This window comes from Neomonachus schauinslandi, chromosome 12, assembly GCF_002201575.2.
Source record: "Neomonachus schauinslandi chromosome 12, ASM220157v2, whole genome shotgun sequence".
Lineage (NCBI taxonomy): Eukaryota > Metazoa > Chordata > Mammalia > Carnivora > Phocidae > Neomonachus > Neomonachus schauinslandi.
The window spans coordinates 76,567,490-76,587,751 of record NC_058414.1 but is presented as its reverse complement, the minus strand read 5'-3'; the positions used below and the strand labels follow the sequence as shown (position 1 = coordinate 76,587,751).

The 20,262-nt window shown below is 36.8% G+C and overlaps 1 protein-coding gene across 1 annotated transcript in view; it reads right to left on the bottom strand.

Moving 5' to 3' along the window:
- CPED1 (cadherin like and PC-esterase domain containing 1) overlaps positions 1 to 20,262 on the bottom strand; it is a 265,972-nt gene that overhangs the window by 165,656 nt on the left and 80,054 nt on the right. The window contains exons 5-6 of the mRNA XM_021699370.1: positions 2,340 to 2,472; positions 842 to 1,010 (exon numbers count right to left, since the gene is read on the bottom strand). Of these exons, the coding sequence (XP_021555045.1) occupies positions 842 to 1,010; positions 2,340 to 2,472 (302 nt within the window). The remainder of the gene's footprint in view (positions 1 to 841; positions 1,011 to 2,339; positions 2,473 to 20,262) is intronic.

Sequence of the window (20,262 nt, the reverse complement as noted above, 5' to 3'; positions counted from 1 at the left end):
CTGTCCTCTGAACAATTATTTCTCTAAAATTGGAAACTTCTTGGGGTGCCTGGGTGGTCCAGTCATTTAAGCATCTGTCTTCAGCTCAGGTCATTATCTCAGGGTCCTGGGATCGAGCCCATGTCAGGCTCCCTGTTCTTCCTCTCCCTCTTCCCCCACTTGTGCTCTTTCTCTCTCGCTCGCTCTCTCAAATAAATAAATAAAATCTTTTAAAAAAATAAAATAGAATTGGAAACTTCTTAAAATTTACCCATTGTGTTGTTACTAGACCTTACTTTCAACTGAGGTGACCTGAGTTACCTTTTATAACTAAATTTTTTGCGCTTGTTACTAAGTTTTTCCAGAAAACTTTCTCATCATGCTTCATGTCAGGGCTTTCTAGCTTAGGCACACTTGAGAGCTTTGTTTTTCACTCAGTAAATATTCCATATTGATTACTGTAATAAAATAGTCATTTTGCTTCCTAAGAATGAAGAAAAAACATAAGGGAAAAATTTTATTTTCATTTGTTGCAATGATTATATTTTTCTTGAATAAGTGGAAAGTCAAGAAAACAGAACACATCTGAGGATTAGCTTTATAATGGGTCAAAGAATTGAACTAAAATGATGAATTGAGAAAACAAGATGCAGCTTTTGTGATCCCTAGTGAATTAAGCTGTTTCCAGTTCCTTTTTGAACCTACACCTATTAAATGAAAATCTCTACTTGCAGCAATAAAATGAGGCAATCTTTGTTCAATGGGATTTGATAATCATAAAGGTCAGAGAAAGGCAGCTCAACTCACTTTACCTATCTTTAACATACTTTGAGGGAAACAACAGCTTCGGTGGAAATTTTACCTTGACAGTGAAGCGTTTTTTCTTTGGTGGATTCCAAACTGTGCCATTTGAATGAATGAATGCACGCAAAGGTCTTAAGGATGTCACCAACACATATGCTTTAAGAATCACAGATAGTTCTTCAGCTCTGAAGATTGTTTCATGTCGAGCAAGGACTGTTGTTTGATTCCTAAAAAAATAAGCCAGCATAGTTAATGCTCCATAACTTAGGGTACGTCATTTGTACATTACGTTGAAGCTTTGTGCACTCATTCTTCCTTTGTTGGACCCCAGCTTTCAATGTGTGGGTTTCCTTAAACAATTTCACTGCTTGTCAGCATCGCTGCCAAGGGATATGCAGGTACAGAGAGAGGGGATCAAATTGACAAGAGTTCTCCACTCCGGTAGACTTAATTAAAAAATTTTTAAGAGAAAAAAAGATAGGGAAATAGTGCCTAAAATAAGGTTTAAAGGTTTAAAAAGTGTAAATTAGTCATGTCTGTACCATTACAACAAAAGTGATTCAAATTACAGTTTAGGGAATAGTGAAGACATTTTCCCCATCCTGCTCTGGCCTGCCTTTGCTTTATCTTCTCCTTGACAAGAAAAGATATTCTACTTTTCAATAGTGGACAGGTCACCAAAAATATGCCAAAATATGTTCCCAATCTACTAGTCTGATTCTACCCAATAACTGTCATCACAGATAATTATGGGTTAATTTAAGGGCTAAATTATGAAGATAACACTTCAGTTTACAAGGGAAAATTAACATTAATATTTTGTGGTGAAACAAGTATACTTTAATCATAAAAGATCCCAAAATGTTTAATTATTTGCTTTCTGCACGACATTTCTGTTTCAAATATCTAAGTCTGATCAATGAAAAGATTGTGCTATTTCAACTTTTGAAGTCTAGGTAAGCAGGAGATGCATATGATTCTTCAATAAATACTATTAACTGTAGAAATCTACTGAATAATTATAAAATTAGATGAAGTAAACTATTTTGTCTCTTGGATAAGATAATGAAAATCTTTTAATTTTTCACTATAATTTATCTACGTTACAAAATCATTTCCCTGGAGGTAACTTAAATAATTTGGTACCCTGCAGTTGCTTTCTTAGATCCTAGGAGCCATAAAAAAAATATTAACCAGAAAAAGAATTCATTCAGCCATACTCATAGACTAGGGCAATGTCATTTGAGTATAAAATGGAAGTTAAAATTTTATAGTTTCACGCTGTCAAGGTTTCAAATTCTATTTCCGTTAATGTAACTTCCTAGATAAGAGTCCTATTTACCCAAATGTTTATTCTCTGGCAAGAGAGGTTTGAATTAGTCTAGAAAAAAAATCAATGATGGCATTCTTTATTAAGAAGAGATAGCTGAAATTTTATGTAACAGAACCTAGTAATTCAAACATGTAATACCCCCTGGATATCTTCAGGGGTTTTCTCTTGTTAGCTGTTTCCAAGAATGCATGCTGGATATAACAATTCAAAATGATTAGCTTACAGCTGTTCACGTCGCCAGTCCCATGGTTTCCACATATGTGGCTTCACTGTTTTTAAAAGGTGACTCGAAGTGCTCAGCTTTAACTGTACGCTCTGATCCAGACACACAGAGGGGCTCACCAGAAGTCGCAATTCTGAAAAAATTCAGAAGAGCAAAAACCAGTCATTCTATTGTTTCTTTTTGAAATTGCTCCAAAGTAGTGTTTGCTGTGTTCAACTACATGATGTATGGGAAATAGGCAACCCATTTTTTCTCCATTCTGAATCAAAGTTAGATCCATTCAACAACGCATGTTTATAAAGGCCTTTGTTTTGCAGTTTATTCTCACAATAGACTAGGAAAACAATTATAGTAACTGATTTCAACTCTTCTTGCTCAGAAAGAGAGCTAGAAATGATGTCTCCAACTGTCCTGCACCAGGCAGATCTACCCTCCACACACATAAGAGATGCACTCCTAATATGGGGAAGATGGCTGCAGGAGCTGACTTTTGCTTGTGATGAGAATATTACATGGACAACTTGAATTGATTTCCTGACAATAGCGCAGTCCTTCATGGGCTAGAGCCTCTCTCATGCTTCATGATCTTGGTAAACTCGACCACAATGCTTTATTATTTTGTAAAATAGTATTTAATAGTTTTTAAAGTATATAAAAGTGAAGACCAACAGTAATGATTTACTCAGAATGCTCACTGATATTTTTTTAAAAAATAAATGTATTGAAGGTACATGGTTAAAAAAATTCAAATTGTATGGAACGTTATCAAATTGGAAAAAAAAAAAAAGAAGCATCCAGCAATCTGGGACCTCTCTCTGCCAAAGCCAATGCCTACATATTCGCTTTTGAAGTCTAAATCAGTGCACAATGGGTAAGATGCATATGGTTCTTCAATATGTAAATTGATATAAATATCAACATATCCATATAACTTACATATGCAGACACTTCTGCTTTTTAAACTATCCAAAAGAGACATTACAGTAGTCCCCTTTATCTATAGTGTTGCTTTCCTCAGTTTCAGTTACCTGTGGTTAACCCCCAGTCAAGAAGCAAATGATCCTCCTGACGTACCATCAGGTCAGCAGTAGCTTAATGCTACGTCACAGTGCCTGTGTCCTTCACCTTTCTCTCATCATCTAGGCATGTTATCATCTCAGTCATCACAAGAAGGATGAGTGCAGCACACTAACATATTTCCAGAGAGTGAGACCACATTCATATAACCCTTATTACAGTCCAGTTATAATTGTTCTATTTTATTATTAGTTATTGTTGTTAATCTGTTACTGTGCCTAATTTATAAAATAAACTTTATCTTAGGTGTGCATGTATAAGAAAAAACAGTACATTTGGGTTCGGTACTATCTGAGGTTTCAGGCAAGCACTGGGGGTCCTGGAACGCATCCCCTGCAGATAAGGGGGGATTGCTGTATAATGGTCTATGTCTGGCATGTTTACCTACCAATCCATCCTGGAATCCTTTCCATTTGAGCATACACAGAATTACATTATACTTCTTGGGGCGCCTGGGTGGCTCAGTTGTTAAGCGTATGCCTTTGGCTCAGGTCATGATCCCAGGGTCCTGGGATCCAGAGGACATCAGGCTCCTTCCTCAGCAGGGAGCCTGCTTCTCCCTCTGCCACTCCCCCTGCTTGTGTTCCCTCTCTTGCTATCTCTCTGTCAAATAAATAAAAAATCTTTGAAAAAAAAAAGAATTACATTATACTTCTTAATGGCTTAGGGTGTGCCATTAAATGGATATACCTTTGATTTAATCATTCTCTTATTGTTGTGTATTCAGATTACATTTGTAATTTTTCCTTTTTTTATTTCAAAAATACTGCACAATGAATGCTCTTCTAAATCTATTTGGGTGTATTTTTACAAGTTTATTTAGGGTCAAAGTCTAGTCTGTATGTGTAATTACCAGATCAACGAATAAATGCAATGTAAAAATGATAGGTATTACTGAATTGGCTTCCAAAAGGTTGCCCCAATTTCCACTCCCTCTGACAGCACACGAGAGTTGTTTTTCCTTGCCGTCAGGTCACAGTGATTTATTTTTAAATTATACAATTTATCTAGCTCTCAAGATGGAACAAAGCCTTTAAATTATTTTTCCCCCTTGTGCACGTTTCATCAATACTAACATAGTCTAATTTAAAACACTTCACACTCTTAAGTAAAAGTCAGCAGAAGTCAAGCTGTTCAATGTATTCCCATATCTCATTATTTAGCACAGTGTGATCTTTCTCAAAAAATGATAGCCTACTTGTAAGGCTTCCTTATTAATGAAGTTCTAATACATCATAATAAAAGAAATACTCAAATTGCTTGTTTCTGGAGGTGACAAATGAAGAGTCATTAAGGTAATTTCTTTTCTTGGGAATGACAACTTAAGAAGAGTTGAAATGTTTATATAATCCTTTAAATTTACAGTCAGAAAATACGTTCTCTTTTTTTCACTAAGTAGACATTTTTTAGGATTTATTACTAGGAAAGATTTTGTCTCTCTGGAAGAGCTAATTTGTGGCCTTCTTTTGTATAATACGAGAACAGTGTAATTTACTCTGATTTCCTTTTTATCCTTACTGCCAGGAAGCACAGCATTGATCTGAAGCCCAAGCAGAGCTGACTTTGAAGAAGCTACCCCTATTAAGTGTTTCACCAAGGTAGTAGCTCAATGATTTTCAGGAAGTAGTAGTCAGCAAATATGTCAAAGAATAAACAATTTTATGTCACCTTTTTTTTGGCCTTAGTTCAAGTGGAAGAGCCTATAACACAGAGCACAAGGAATCCAATATAAGAATTGTCAAGAATATGTCAGCATTCCACATCAGCCCTTCAAACTGTGGTTGAACAATGGAATGTAATATTGATTAAAGTAATTTTTACCCTTTGTGATATATATATACACACACATATATATATAGATATAGGATCTATATATATATATATATATATATATATGGCTTTCCATTATCTTATTCCAGGTTTGAGGTTACTCTTAATGATTCTAACCCTCCAAAAACCAACAAAAAGGCCCTCTAATTAGATGTTCCCTAACATCTAAAATCATTCCCATTTCCCTTGATTACAGCCAAAAATTAAAAATGAGCTAGCTCCATTAAGGGACACCTGCGTGGCTCAGATGGTTAATCATCTGCCTTTGGCTCAGGTCTTGATCTCCGGGTCCTGGGATCGAGTCCCACATCGGGCTCCTGGCTCAGGGGGATTTTGCTTCTCCCTCTGCCTCTCCCCTCTGCTAGTGCTCTCTCCCTTTCTCTCTCTCTCTCTCAAATGAATAAATTTTTAAAAATCATTAAAGAAATAAGCTCCATTAATCCTTGTAAAAGCTGCAACTACATTTTATGGAACTATGATAAATAATTGTGGAAATCTTAAATACCCTATGTTCTCACTTAACAGAGTCAAAGAATTGTCAGTAGTCACTATTCCTTTCATCTTTCATTTGGCTTTTCTATCAAAGGCTCTCTCAACAAACCAGTCCAATTCACTTGTTTTAATATTCCATTCCCCTCTTCTCCCTAGACCACCCAACATACACATGAACCTAGAGATCTTCTATAAGCAATGCCAAAACAAGCTTCTGTTTTTTGGGGAAATTTGGGAGATGAGTGCCTATGATACAGTCTTTTAAATGACCTTGTAATTCATTAAGATGTATTTGTTAAATATTTTCAGAAAGCAATTAAATATGGAGGGCCTAGCATGTGTATTTAGGGTTTTTCTACCCCACAGTATGAGGACTGAATGAATAGGCAGCTACAGATGTGAAATATCTATGTGTTTTTATTTATCAACTACCCTTAGCTTATTTTAAAGAGCTATGAAGCCTGTAACTTTACCACTTACCCAGAGAAAAAATGAACAATTTTTAAAGGATGCATGAAGACTGCTTTTCTCCTGCCTTCTAACATTTGGTTGGCCAGGGACCCAGTACCCACTGAATATCGTGCAGTTTTAAGAAAAGAAAGATTAAACCAGAACCACAAGACCTGGGTTTTCATTTTGATTCTTACTAACCAATGCTTAGTGGATGTGTGACAATGTCAAGGAGTCTTCTAGAATCCAGAATATGATTTCCCATGAATTTCCTGATTGTCCCACATCACTGAACACAATGCTGATGCATAAAAAGTGTTCAGTAAGTGTTTGTTCTAGCAATGAGCTAGTTTGGAGGGTTGGGGGGGGGCGGGTAGGGATTAAGTCAATGTGTACTTGGAAAACAAAATGGTATCCCAATGTATTCAAAATATTTTATTTTTTTCCCTTTTATATGGCATGTAATTATATACATTATAGGCAAAGACTATACACTGGAAAACAAGCAATGATTAGCAGGCAAATTTATACTATATTTGATTTAATGTTTTGCCCAGAGCTAATAATTAATAGGAAAGTAAAAGTGGAAAATGTAATTATATTTCATAAATGTTTGAATATTGTCTTGCATTTCATATTAGGAAACTACACTTAGCCACTATTTTCTCATTTTAAAACTTCCAGTGAAGATAAAAGGTCTTAATTAATAATTAACAGTTAGTTTTGAGATTAGAAATATAAATAAGTACCATTTGTGGGTATATTAATTGTTCTTTTTACCCAAAGACATTTACAAGTCTTAGTCCTTAGCCCACAGGTATAGCTATGCAAACATACCCACAGAACTTACATACATAACAAATATAAATTAATATATGCACAAACTAAAGTCATAGCCAGGAAAAAAACTGAGTCAGGGCCCTGGGAGAAAATGAATGGATGGCAAGTCAAAATCATAGGTGAAGAGACTATTAACCAAGAAACTATTACAGAAGGGGACTGTTAAAGAGGGTAGCATTAAGGGAAAACAATAGGTAGTGAAGCTCCCAGGGTTGACAAAATGGACGCTCTTGCCACCCCTAGCCCAGGAGGGCGGGGATTATAGAACCAAGAAAAGGGCATAGCTGTGGGAGAGGACGCTGAGCATGAGCTATGGTCACAATAGCTGTGGGAGAGGACGCTGAGCATGAGCTATGGCCACAGATAGAAGAACACTGGCACTACTAAGCCAGGTCTGGCCGGGAAGCAGGTAGGGAATAAATATCCCAAAGTTCCCTCCTCCTGAACTCTGATCTCCTGCTGGAAGTCAGAGGACAAGGGAGCCCCATTGATGCAGTGTGCGGTGGACAGCTTCCTGGGGAAGGGTCAGTCTAGAGTGAAGGAGCAAATGAAGAATATCCAGAGCAAACCCTGTATTTGGTGAATAGAAATTTTTGCCCTAGTTTTCTTCTTACTAGCCACATGTCCTGGAGAAACAATCATATGTGTGTATGAGAATGTGTGCAGGCGCATGCACATAGGGGAAGAGTTAGTAAGAAAGAAATATTAGCTTTGATCTCTAATAAGAGCATTTGTATATGGCAGTAGGCCATGGCTTAAGATGAATCATATGAAATTGCCTTTTGTTAGGTAAAAAATGGCTGAATATTGATCAAATATCAGCAATTCATAATGTTTCTCTTTCTAAACTGTGATGCAAAAGAGTCCATAAACATACCACCTATGAAAGAAGGTTCCAGTGGCTAGAATGTCTGTGGATAGGAATGACGAAAGGGTGAATTGGTTAAATTTATGTGTCAACTTGACTGGGCCAAGGGATACCCAGATAACTGCTTAAACATTATGGGTGTGTTTATGAGGGTATGTTTGGAGGAGATCAGCATTTGAACTGGTGGAATGAGTAAAGCAGAGAACTCTCCCAGATGTGGTTCGGCATCAACCAATCTGTTGAGCCCCTGAACAGAACAAAAGGGCAGAGGAAGGGTGAATTTGCTCTCTGGCTGATTAATTGGCTGTGACATCAATCTTCTCCTACCCTTAGTACACTTGGTTCTCAGGCCTTCAGATTTGGGCTGGAATCTAATGAATGGCTCTCTACATCACCAGCTTTCCTTAGTCTCCAGGTTGCAGAATGGCAGATAATGGGACTTCTCAACTTCCAGAATCACATGAGCCAATACATTACAATGAGTCTCTTTCTCTCCTTCTCTCTCAATGAAGATATAATAATAGAAAGATAGATAGATCTTATTTTCTGTTTCCATGGAAAACCCTAATATGAGGGACAAACTTGAAACCATTCAATAAGTATTTAGTATATGCTTTGAAAACAATAGAAGCATAGCCCAGGTTCTGCCAATTCCTAAAAAAGAACAAATATCCTCACCTCTGAATCTGTTTCCTTCTTTGCTTGATGATGAAAAAGACAGCAGCAAGCACAGTGGGTACTAAACAAATATTTACTAAACGAACAACTAGATGATTTCTGAGGTCATTTATAATTCTGAATTCCTGTGATCCCAGGTGAAAAGTTGTAATTTTTAATATATGCTGTATATGACCTAATGGAATAGATAAGTTGCAAGAGTCCAAGGGCCAGCCCTGGAATATGGTCCCTCTGTGAATTCAGGTATATTTCAGCAATTCCGAGTGCTCCACAAGGTCAACCAGTTGCCATTTTCTTTGTGTGAGGCCCAATAAACCACATAGGAGACACTGTATCTGGATCCCCTTTGAGCTCCCACCCGGTGAGAAAGTATTTGGGGAATATCAATGACCCTTTCACTTCTTGAACCCTGTGCAAAATGGGGAGGAAACACACCACCAGGTACATTCAGGTTCACCAACTTGATCACTCATTTGCAGTTAGAGAGGAGGGATTGTTGTAAGTATTAAGTACTTCAAAGGGAATTAGTTGGGCGCTTGGGTGGCTCAGTTGGTTAAGCGACTGCCTTCGGCTCAGGTCATGATCCTGGAGTCCCGGGATCGAGTCCCGCATAGGTCTCCCTGCTCGGCAGGGAGTCTGCTTCTCCCTCTGACCCTCCTCCCTCTCATGCTCTCTGTCTCTCATTCTCTCTGTCTCAAATAAATAAATAAAATCTTTAAAAAAAAAAAAAGGGAATTAGTTTACTGGACCAGGAGCTCTATGAAGTCAGGAATTCTGGGTTTTTCTTTCCATTGTGTATGAAGTGCCAAACACACTTAGGCCAGCACTTAACATAGGAGGTCAATCTCTGTTTAATAAGTGAATGCTAATGTCTTCTTAACCAAATAACTAGAGATAAGTGCACTGGCCATAGAAAAAGGGGCTGAAATGAAAAGAATGAGCAAGCCAATTGCTGAGCAGTTTTACTAGAGTTGTATAGCATAACCTTTTGTTCTTGACCTAGGCAATTAGCATAACATGGACAGGAATTGGTTTTTCTCTGTCCACTTCAATGAGGTATTTGTTAGAGTAGCATGATGTGTTTTGACCCCATCGGGACCCTGCAACAACACAGGGAAGGCTCCAGGGAGGAAGCAATGATAGATACCCCGAGAGGAACTATCAAAGGCCAAGAGGTCTAATATCAGCAGAGCCCCCTGGAACCCACAGCAAGCATAGAAAACCATGGAAGAGAAGGTCACCAGTAGACAGCCAAGAGGAAGGCTGCCCTTACAGGGACATCATATAAGAGATGGATTTGGGGACCAAGGCTGCATTTGTTTCTGCAGGCAAACTGAACCTGTGCCTTGGGAAGACATGGATGAACCCAATAAAGATGCATGTTCTGATTTCTCCAGGATGTTACAATATAGTTGCTATCCAATACCTTTTTTTTTTCCAACAATATTTTACAAATATTATTCCAAAAAACATTTATTTAAAAAATCCTAATTCTTGCCTATTAATGGATTCCTATTCATAAGTATGACCATGAACAAATTCCTTAACTTTTCTAAGCTCAGTGTCTTTATCTAGAAAATGAGAATTATAACAGTAGTAATAATAAGAACATACCTCATATGTATGCTGACAGAATTAAATATAAAATTTTCTTTAAAGGACTTTGCATGGCCCTCGGCATATATCAAATGCTCAAAAAATGTTAAATAGCTACCACCGTAGTAGTAGTTTACTATAATACTTTTCTATAATCTAGGAAATCTGTTTATAACTAGAAACTTCACAAAGTGTAACTTAAATGTTATTCCTTTTGAATTTATTCAACACTAAGGGTTTCTCATCACTGCTATCAGAGAAAGGCTAATCTATTAAATCCTCTTTTATGTGATTCTTAAACATGTGACATTTGCCATTAGTCACTTAAGAACAAAGCAGGAAATATGTGATAAGCACAGATGTGTATACCAAAATAAAACACAGCAATATTATTTGAAGTAGCTTGTAAAAACACACTGGTTTTAGTGACTTTCCTCAAATTTAGCATTGCGATCTCCCAGCAAAGTAGTTCATTTCCTGTTGTTTCACGTATTTAAAGGAGTTCTGTGTTAAGGCTAGGTTTCTGTGGATGGGGTAAGCCTAGGACTGACCCAGTTTTACAGTATTTAAATCTATTCCTCTCTGTTTTGTTCAGGAAGAGACTTTTTCACAAACAACCAACACAACCAACTCTTAGTCAACAGAACTAGCTGTTTATTTATGACCATAGACAAAATTTTCACACCTATACTTGAATTTAAATGGTATAATATGAGGATATATGTGCTCCAAACACATCAATTCCTTAATACATTTTTATTTTCATTTTATGCAAGTGGTATTATTAATACATAATTCTAACCTTAAGCCAAACCACTCAAAATTCCACATTATTGTGTTACTACCTAGGTGGATTTGACACCAATAGTCTATTCTCTATAGTTTCAGAATATCTTTCTTATGTTACCATATAAGGGTGCATCGAACCACAAATACAAATATCATAGTATTTCAGTATAGTAATTTTGGGGGGGGAAAAGAATAACTTCCATTTTGTGTTGTAAGAAATAAGTTGCAGTCCATGTCCTGATGTAAATGGAGATAAAATCTGACCCATAAAAATTACCAGATCAATGACACACCAATGTGCTTGAAAGAAGTAGTCATTGTATAAAGTTTCCACAGCTAACCAATCAATCAATCAATCAAATGCTTGTTGAGCACTCAGTAAATGCAAGCCATAAATGTTCTCCTTTCTGTTCTTTTTTCAGTGGAAGTGTCAAAGTCATGCAATTGTACAAAAACAATTTTCCCCATGGACTGCTCTATGTTTTGACCATGACAACATAAGAACCTTGAATTCTGTTCATTTTCCTTGGTAATCAAAGCTATGTCTAGGCTACTACTTCAATTTTCTTGCCCCTATGATTTCACTGCAATGATCAAACAGCATGAAAGATTGTTTTATTACTTTATGGCAGCTTAATTTTGCCTTGATATTTTTCTGCATGAATTTTCCAAGGAAAAAGAAAGGGGAAAAAATGCTTGACTAGTTCAGCAAGACCAAAGATGAATAATTCAGTATAAATTAATGAGCATCATTAATAACAATTTGAAACACAACCTCCAACAAATATTAATAAATAGAGTGCAACAAATATGATAATAGAATAGCTGTCTAAACCCACCCATTGTGAAAAGAAGTTAATCACTTTATTAATATTAAACTTTTTTTCTCAGGAACATTTTCTGGAGTAAACCATGAAATATTATTGATATAATTTACATCAGAATAATTAATGACTTACTAAAAATTTGTGATTCCAAATTCTTTTTAAGTATATTGAAGTCAATCCTAATTTAAATGTAAGACACAAACACTGGGGGTCATTGCCCCTATTTTAAATGAAACCAAGCATTAACCTATTTCTCCTTCAATGGCAACTTCACAGACCAACTCAATCTTCCATTTTTACTCTATGTTTTTGGTATAATAAAATGTGCATGACATTATTGTCAATCTGCTTTTCCACTTCTATACTATTTATAAGTAAATGTATTAAATGTGAACCAAGTACATATTTAGAATATCAATATTTTCATAATATCTGTCTCCATGATTGAGATAAGAATATAGAATACACAGAGACTACAGCCAGTTGCTGAAGTGAAATTTAATGAGAGCCAGAGATCCAAATGCCAGAAATAGGTCAGTAACATGGAAATATGTCAGAGAAGATTTTTGGTTAGGACACTGAGCAAACATATTTTTATGGAACCATTTTATCCTCAAGTTCTTTCCCCTCTCCAACTGACCGGTGATATAATTGGAGTCTGTGGAGGTCAGGCTTGGCTGAGCGGCATCATAATACAAGAGTCCACTCCTAATATAGACGAGGACACAAAGGGCAAGTGTCAGAAGCCAGGCAGAACCTGATAAGAATTTCTGAAATGGTGTCTCAGTTTTCAACCTTAGCTAGGTAAGACGATCATTAGCCAGGTACCTTTGACCTATTTTATATCTTGTAAATGACTAAAGAATTAACCAATTAATTGAGCCAAAAGGGGAGGAGCTTTCACATCCGAAGTGTTGAATAATTTTTGGTCTTTAAAAATGTTAATTAAGTGATTCAAATTTTGAGTTTTTCTTTTCCTATTCTTGTCTAGATTTTAAACTCTGAAGTTAAGCTGTCTTTTCTCCCTGTAGAACTTAGGTCAGGACATTAAATTCAAATGACTATTTTCTGTAAGGATATTCTGCTTCCCCCCCCTTTTTTTTTAAGTAGGCTCCACGCCCAGCATGGATCCCAGTGCGGCGCTTGAACTCACAACTCCGAGATTGAGACCTGAGCAGAGATCAAGAGTTGGATGCTTAACTAACATAGCCATTCAGGTGCCCCAAAGGTATTCTTCATATTTTCTTTAAACATCTCTTATTTTTTGTATTGCCAAGTTGCTTTCAGTATATATGTGCATGTGGGTATATATATGCATGTATATCTATATAAATTATATAACTTATATATATTTAATTTATATATATAACTACATATATGAATTATTTTTCAGAGATTTAATACAATCTAACTCAGCTTTAGTTCTGACATCAGCATTTTATCTCAATTAACCTCACTTGTCTGCATTCCCTGAATAGCAATCCCAGACTGAACATCCAGTTCTAAACTGCCACTTAGATGCCTTAAAATAGGTGGATGGTGGATAACAAGTCATTTATATCTTGTTTTTTTCTTACCAAACACATTGAACGCCTTAGGGAAAATGACTGTGTGGCACCCAATAACGTCCAGTCATTTTCAATAAATTAAAAATGTGTAGTTGTTGCTTTAAAAAATCCTGTGAGCTCTGGCATCAGTCAAGGGTTCAAAGTCATGAGTTAACAAATCCAACTCTCAGCTATAGTTTGACTCAATGGAAGCTGAATTTAAAAACCTGGGTTGTTGGGGTGCCTGGCTAGTTCAGTTAGTGGAGCATGCGACTCTTGATCTCAGGGTTGTGGGTTCGAGGTGTAAAGATTACTTAAAAGCAAAATCTTTCAATAAAACAAAAAAAAACTTGGATGGTTAAGTAGTGGAAAAAATTCAAGCTAGCTTTAAGTCAAACAGGGAAAACATTGGCTAACTGAAAAAATTATCAGAGCACAGGTATTCCCCTCTTCCTTTCCGATCTATGAAAGAATGATACATACTTATGTGGGAACCATGTCTTTGTTATGTTGTTTGGAGTAATGGAAAGAAAGAAATTTATTTTTTAAATTTATATAAATGAGTTAGAGAGAGGAGAGTGGACATAGAAACCAATTAGGAGAGAGGTTGTACAGGTGGTGTTTTAGTGAGCTAGAGGGGGTTGCCCAGTGAGAAATGAGAGTTATAAAAGTAGAATTTGGCAGAAATTTCATTGTGTGTTGAATAAGGCTAATTTCCCCCCCTTACTGTCATTTTGTACCCACCTCTCCTTTCCTCAAAACAAAAAGAGAAAACTTAAAAAACCTAAACTACTCCACAAGGCTTTTGGAGTCAGCCCTAAAACATTCAGAGGGAATGTTTTTTTTTTGTTTTTGCTTAACTCAACTTAATGCTCAACATTCTATCAAAAGGGCCATTTTTACCTAGGTCCCTGCTATTAGTGACTCAGTCCCCTTTGCCCGACGTCAGGCTCCTTTACCCAACATGGCTGCTGGGGCACTCTACTGTGAGGGAAGGGAGGCCACTGGCAGCCCAGCAAAATCAGATTTAGAGAAAAATACACGAAATTTCCAATAGGAGAAAAGTTGAATCAAGAGTTGTTCATTCAATTTCATGAACCTAGTGAAAAATGACAAAAGTTCCTGGCTACCATTAACCATCAAATGATTTGCAGTTCAGGTTTTCAGCAAAATGTTTCAAAACTACTCACCTAGTCTCCAACTTGCCACTACCCCTGATTTCTCAGAGAATTTTGCTCCTGACTCAACGTTTTCTTCAGTCCCCCAAATCTGGCTTTTATTTGCCAAGTCACTTAAAATATTCACAGTATCCATTATTTCTAGGAGCTTGAGTTGACATTAGAGCACATGTTTCTGACTAGAAATTTTTACGATTGACGTAAGACTCTAGGTTTTTTGGTTGCTTTTCAGTTTTGCTATTCCCTATGAGCCATATTCTATATAATAAGGACTTTCACTCACAAATGGCATAAAATGTTGTTTCCATAGCTTGTAAACAGGAAAATATCCTATTAAAACTTGTACTATAGGTAAAATTAGTCTTAATTAAAAACTCAGAGTACATCTGGTATATTGCTCATTTTGCTTTCGGCACAACACATGTGTAGATTTACCAATAAATCACGTAACTGGAAAATTTTAAATATCATGTTGTGGGTGGTATCTTTGCTTTTTATAGCCTGCTATGAATATAGTTTAAAGTTCTTTCCCTTAAATGACACCAGTTCTTCTAAAATTGGCTGTTGACTGCCCTACTACCCGGGACTGAGAGAGAAGGAATCTAGAAACAGAAACATTACAAAATACTGAACTGGAAAAGATAAATTAGGCCAAAGACCAGTTTACTTAACCATGTAATCTTTCTTCTTTTCTTCTCAATTCTGTATTTAGATTCAAGGTAAACTTTCTGCTTCTGCAATATTTGGAACACAAGGACATAAATAGTTATGGCTTTATAGTTGAGGGATAAATACATGTCTATTTCCATACTCTGCTCAAGAGAAATATTTCAGGTCCAGTTGTGACATTGTTAGAACTCAACAATGCTAAAAGCCACCATCACAGCCCCCAAAATTGGTAAAAGAAGGAAAAGACACCTCCTTTTGTTGTTGTTGCTCTTTTAAACCCTATAGTCAATGGGAGATGACAAAACTGTTACCTGGTTATTATTTACCACTGTAGTAGAATTTTAATATGAAACTAATCAGTGTTCAACCAGGAGTCCACCATGCCTGGCCTTGACTGGAAGAACTGTGGGTGAAGCCTAATAGTAAGGAATCTATACTAAAGAGAAAAGAGGGAGCTGGCAAGATAAGTCCAAGGATAACGGGACAAGAAAAAGAAGGGCAGGGCACCTGGGTGGCTCAGTCATTAAGCATCTGCCTTCAGCTCAGGTCATGATCCCAGAGTCCTGGGATCCAGCCCCGCATCAGGAAGCCTGCTTCTCCCTCTGCCACTCCCCCTGCTTGTGTTCCCTCTCTCGCTTTGTCTCTGTCAAATAAATAAAATCTTTAAAAAAAAAAAGAAGAAAGAGAAGGGCAACTTCTTGGGCACTGCTCCTATATACCATAGCCTGTCTTCCACTGCAGGATTTGGTCAGAGCAAAAACAATACTAAGGCAAATTTTTTTCCAATTATCCATGAGAGGTTGAGAGTATAACGTTACATGCAATTAAAAAAAAAAAGAATTATAAAGAAGGATTTTAACCACTGATTTTTTTACTACTAAGTCAATTGAGTTTTGACTTACTCAGGTTTCTGAGAATACCAAGGGCCTTCCAGCCCATTGACGAAACAGTGAGTGTTACAATGGGACATGGCACCAACGGTTTTAGCAGCAGCCATGAGAGAAGCAGGCACAGCATGAACCTTGGTATCCCCGACACCGAGCTTAGCACCTCAGCACAGACAATGGCAGGCACAGTGGCAGCAGCCTCTGCCACATGGGGCACCACTGACAGCACCTTTGGTGGGCATGACCAGCGATGTACATTGGCAGCAGACGAACACAGGGCAGCAGAGAAGAAGTGCAGTAAATGGTGGCCCTAGTATCCAGGAATGAGAGGACTGCATTCATGAGAACACAGGATAAACCCTCGAAGACAAAGAGGGTATTGGAGGGCATCACAATGATTAAGGATACTACTGAAATTTAATGGATAACATTTAATGAAATTTGATGAAATGGATTAAAGGTCATAATTTAATAAATGTGAGATGTCTGCTTTGTGTAGGATAAAGAATATGTTTATTTGGAAGGCATTGGTTAGGCCTCAAGTCCAGCACCTGTTTGAATAACTAAGCACCCATTCTCATTGTTATTGCCCGTGCACATACAACAGTGTTACCATGTTGACCATCACTCTGTGTACAACAACAAATTCTCCCTCATCCCGCATCACTTTTGAATGTCTCTCTGGACACTGATGTGGGTAAAACACCTGATGGTGATTATTGGAACCTAGAGCTTGACTCCATTTTATATATAAACTCTAAGCGTTTTGCCAGTTTTAATATACACTGAATTTTGCAGGAGTGCAATTCTGTGGTTAAGCAAGAGAAGACTTGTTTTGTTTGTGACTTTCTCAAGTTATTTGCCATTTTGGAAAGGCACATCACTAATAGCGATGTGACCCTTGGGATCTTAGTGTCCTTCTGATACAACTGCACCAATCTGAATTTTTATCTGTCACATTTATGGTGATTCAAAATATAAGTGGAGGATTTGACAATTTCATGACACTTTATGGTGTCATTGTGCCTCAAATTTACATATTAGACTATATATTGTTATATTATAAAGCCTTTCCTTTTATTTGTCATTTATACAAAAGTCTGGCCCTTATACTGGCTTGTTGAAACTGTGTGTACAGGCAAGTTAGAGATATTTACCTTCCAGACCAACCAGAGGTCAACAAATATATTTGCTATTAAAAAAGAATGGGGGTCTGATAGGAACAAAAAGATGACGCAAAAGTAATTGGCAGCCGGGTTTTGAGATTGAAGGGGCCTGAAGATAGTGAGTATAAGTGGAGGCAAAGACATATTTTTGTGACTATTTTAAGATCCTAGTTTTATTCCCACATTTTCTGAAAAACCCACATCTTACCAAACTAGAAAACGTAGCAGTTAGTAATCATCAACTAATATTTATGAAAATACTTATTAAAGCAACAATCATAATGCTTAACATTTGTGGGTTGCTCATTCTGTGCAAGGCATTGTTCTTGGTACTTTAAATGTATTAACTCATCCTATCCTCTTAACCAGTCCTAGGAGACAGAGCCATTATTGTCCCTACATGGCAGACAGAAAACTGAAGCACAAAGGTAAGAAACTTGCCCAAGGACGCTGGACTATTAAGTGCCCAGGATGGGATTCACACATATGCAGTCTGGCTCAGTCTGCACCTAGTCACTATTCTACAGCAGATGTGCAATCAGGTCAAAGCAATTACTTTTTCTGAAAACTGCATTCAAGAACTATTAATTCCACAGAAATCATATATTTCCCACAAAACATAATTTCATTCTACTTACGTTTATTAATCCAACCCCCAGATTGGTGTTTGGCTGCACAATCAAGGGAATTCTAAAAACCTTCCCACGAAGATCAGAAAAGCAGCTTCAAAAAGCCAGGACTAATTCTTGGCCCTTCTAAGTGGCCCAAGATGGTTCCTAGAATCCCAAAGGCCTAGACCTGAGCCTGGTGGCTATGCCCACACTTAAATCACCCCTAACCCCAGGCATAGGGCTGCAGTATGAGGTTCATGGTGGTAAATTTTTACTCTGCCTTGAAAGGTTGTAGATGGTTTGGGTAGCAGAGCCTAGAGTGGGCACATCAGAAAAGAGGTAACAGAAGAAACGTCAAGAAGACTCTCAAGAGGGAATGACAGTAAGTGCCGAGGACCCAAGTTGCTCACTACCCAGGGCTGGCAATTTCCATCTGCTATTGAGTTCCCTATTTAAAGACTAAAACAACAAAACAAACAATATTTTGCTTGTGCAAATTCACATAACATCTGCTTATATGTGAATATTATGATAAATAAGAAATTAAAAGGGTTATTTTGGTTGATGAAAGAATAATCATTATCATCATAAAATGGGTAAACAAGTTCAATTTCTCATTAGGCCCAGGTATTAGCTTTCTTAAATAGCTCCTTTCTTATTTTCTCATATTATAAAACAAGCTTAAAATACAGTATAGTGGCTCAAGTTTATTAAAAGGGGTATAATATAGTACTTTGGATATAGATCTGCTTCTTTCTAGTTATGGTTCCCAGAGGTTCTTGGAGCTTCCATTTCTGTATCTAAAGGAGTTATGACAGTATCTGCCCCATAGATAGTTATAGAGACATAAGAAAATGTAAAGTGCTTGACAGTGTCTGACATATAATAAAAATTTAATGTTACCTCCTGTTCTTATTTTAGGGTAATTTATATATAAAATAATTCTGTGCCGTAAACCAAGAAGCCCTACTATAATTATCTACAAAACAAACCAAAACTTAGTACTTATTTTCTGATGACTTTCTATATTCAATCTCTCACTCTAGGTAATTCTTGCCTACTTCTTTCCATCTCAGAATGTGTCCAAAAAGAACAATATATGTTATTGTGACACTTTTATGTCAAAGTGGAAAATTGAAAGCCTCATTTAATTTTCCTTTCCAAGTCAATTCATGGACATCCTGAGTAATATAGAAATAATGCCTTACATATTACTTTTATAGATTTACAATATGTATTCTTTTATAAGGCATTTTCATGACAAATCTATGAGAATAGAATGGTCAGTATAATTGTTCCTATTTCACACGCCTAGAAAAGAGGCACAAATGGACTAAATACTTCTCCCAGAGTCACAAACTATAGTTAGCAGTTGGGTGGAACTGGAATTCGGGTCTTCTCACACTTGGACCATAGGATTCCTGACTCTGCCTTCACTCGGTAGAAGGCTAGAATTCTTACCAGTACAAGCTTTCTTACAGATGCTCAGAAATGGGTGAGGCAAAATGGGCCTTCAAAAGGCCCTCTCAGTGGATGCGAACGAATCACCTACTTTTGTCCTCTTTGGGGTAAGTTGACCCTTTGATACGCTACATATTTTCTCGTGAAATGACTAACACTGGGGTTGTACTGTTGCTATGACTCTATGAGGTCGTTAGTTAAAATGACTCAGAAGAAAAGAAAGTTACATTATTTTACCAATAGATGGTGCTAAGAGAAATTTAAAGAAAATGGTCTCAAAAGTTCCTGGTGTAATGAATCAGAGTATTTGAATGGGGTTTACTATATAATAGAGTCTATGCTTCTTTCCCAGACAGAAGCACACCCAACCCATCATCAAAGAGTAAAACAGCTTACAAAACTACCCCATTCACTCACTTAATTATAGTTCTGCCAAGATATGTATCCTTTCCAATCACAACTTCAACTCCAAATGAAGGTTTCTAAGATTCTACTTAGGAAAATAAACGTATTTGACTTCGTATGTAGCTTGCTGCAACTCTCATTTTAGGTCTTTATCAATATATTTTTCAGCAGGATGTGTCATATTGGAAGACATTAAATGCTTGTTAAAATATATTGGTCCTAATAAATTGTATTATTAATTATTATGGTTACAATGAGAAATTCAAGAGACTGGTCAAAACAAGAAGCATCTTCCCATGAATAATGTGTTCTATAACATACCCTTTCTGAAGCTGTGTGCATTAAAGTAATGCATCACTTTACTGGCTTTTATTTCCAAATGTTGATGATATCTTGCAAATCAAAAGTCAGCTCATGGTTCTAGACTTCCATGAAAATGAATGAACAAAGATATGAGCAGAGCAAACTTACTAACAAAGCTTTTCTTTCATAACACTTGCAATTTTGTTGTTCAATATCTATTTCTACCACCAAAAGGAGACTGGAAGAGAG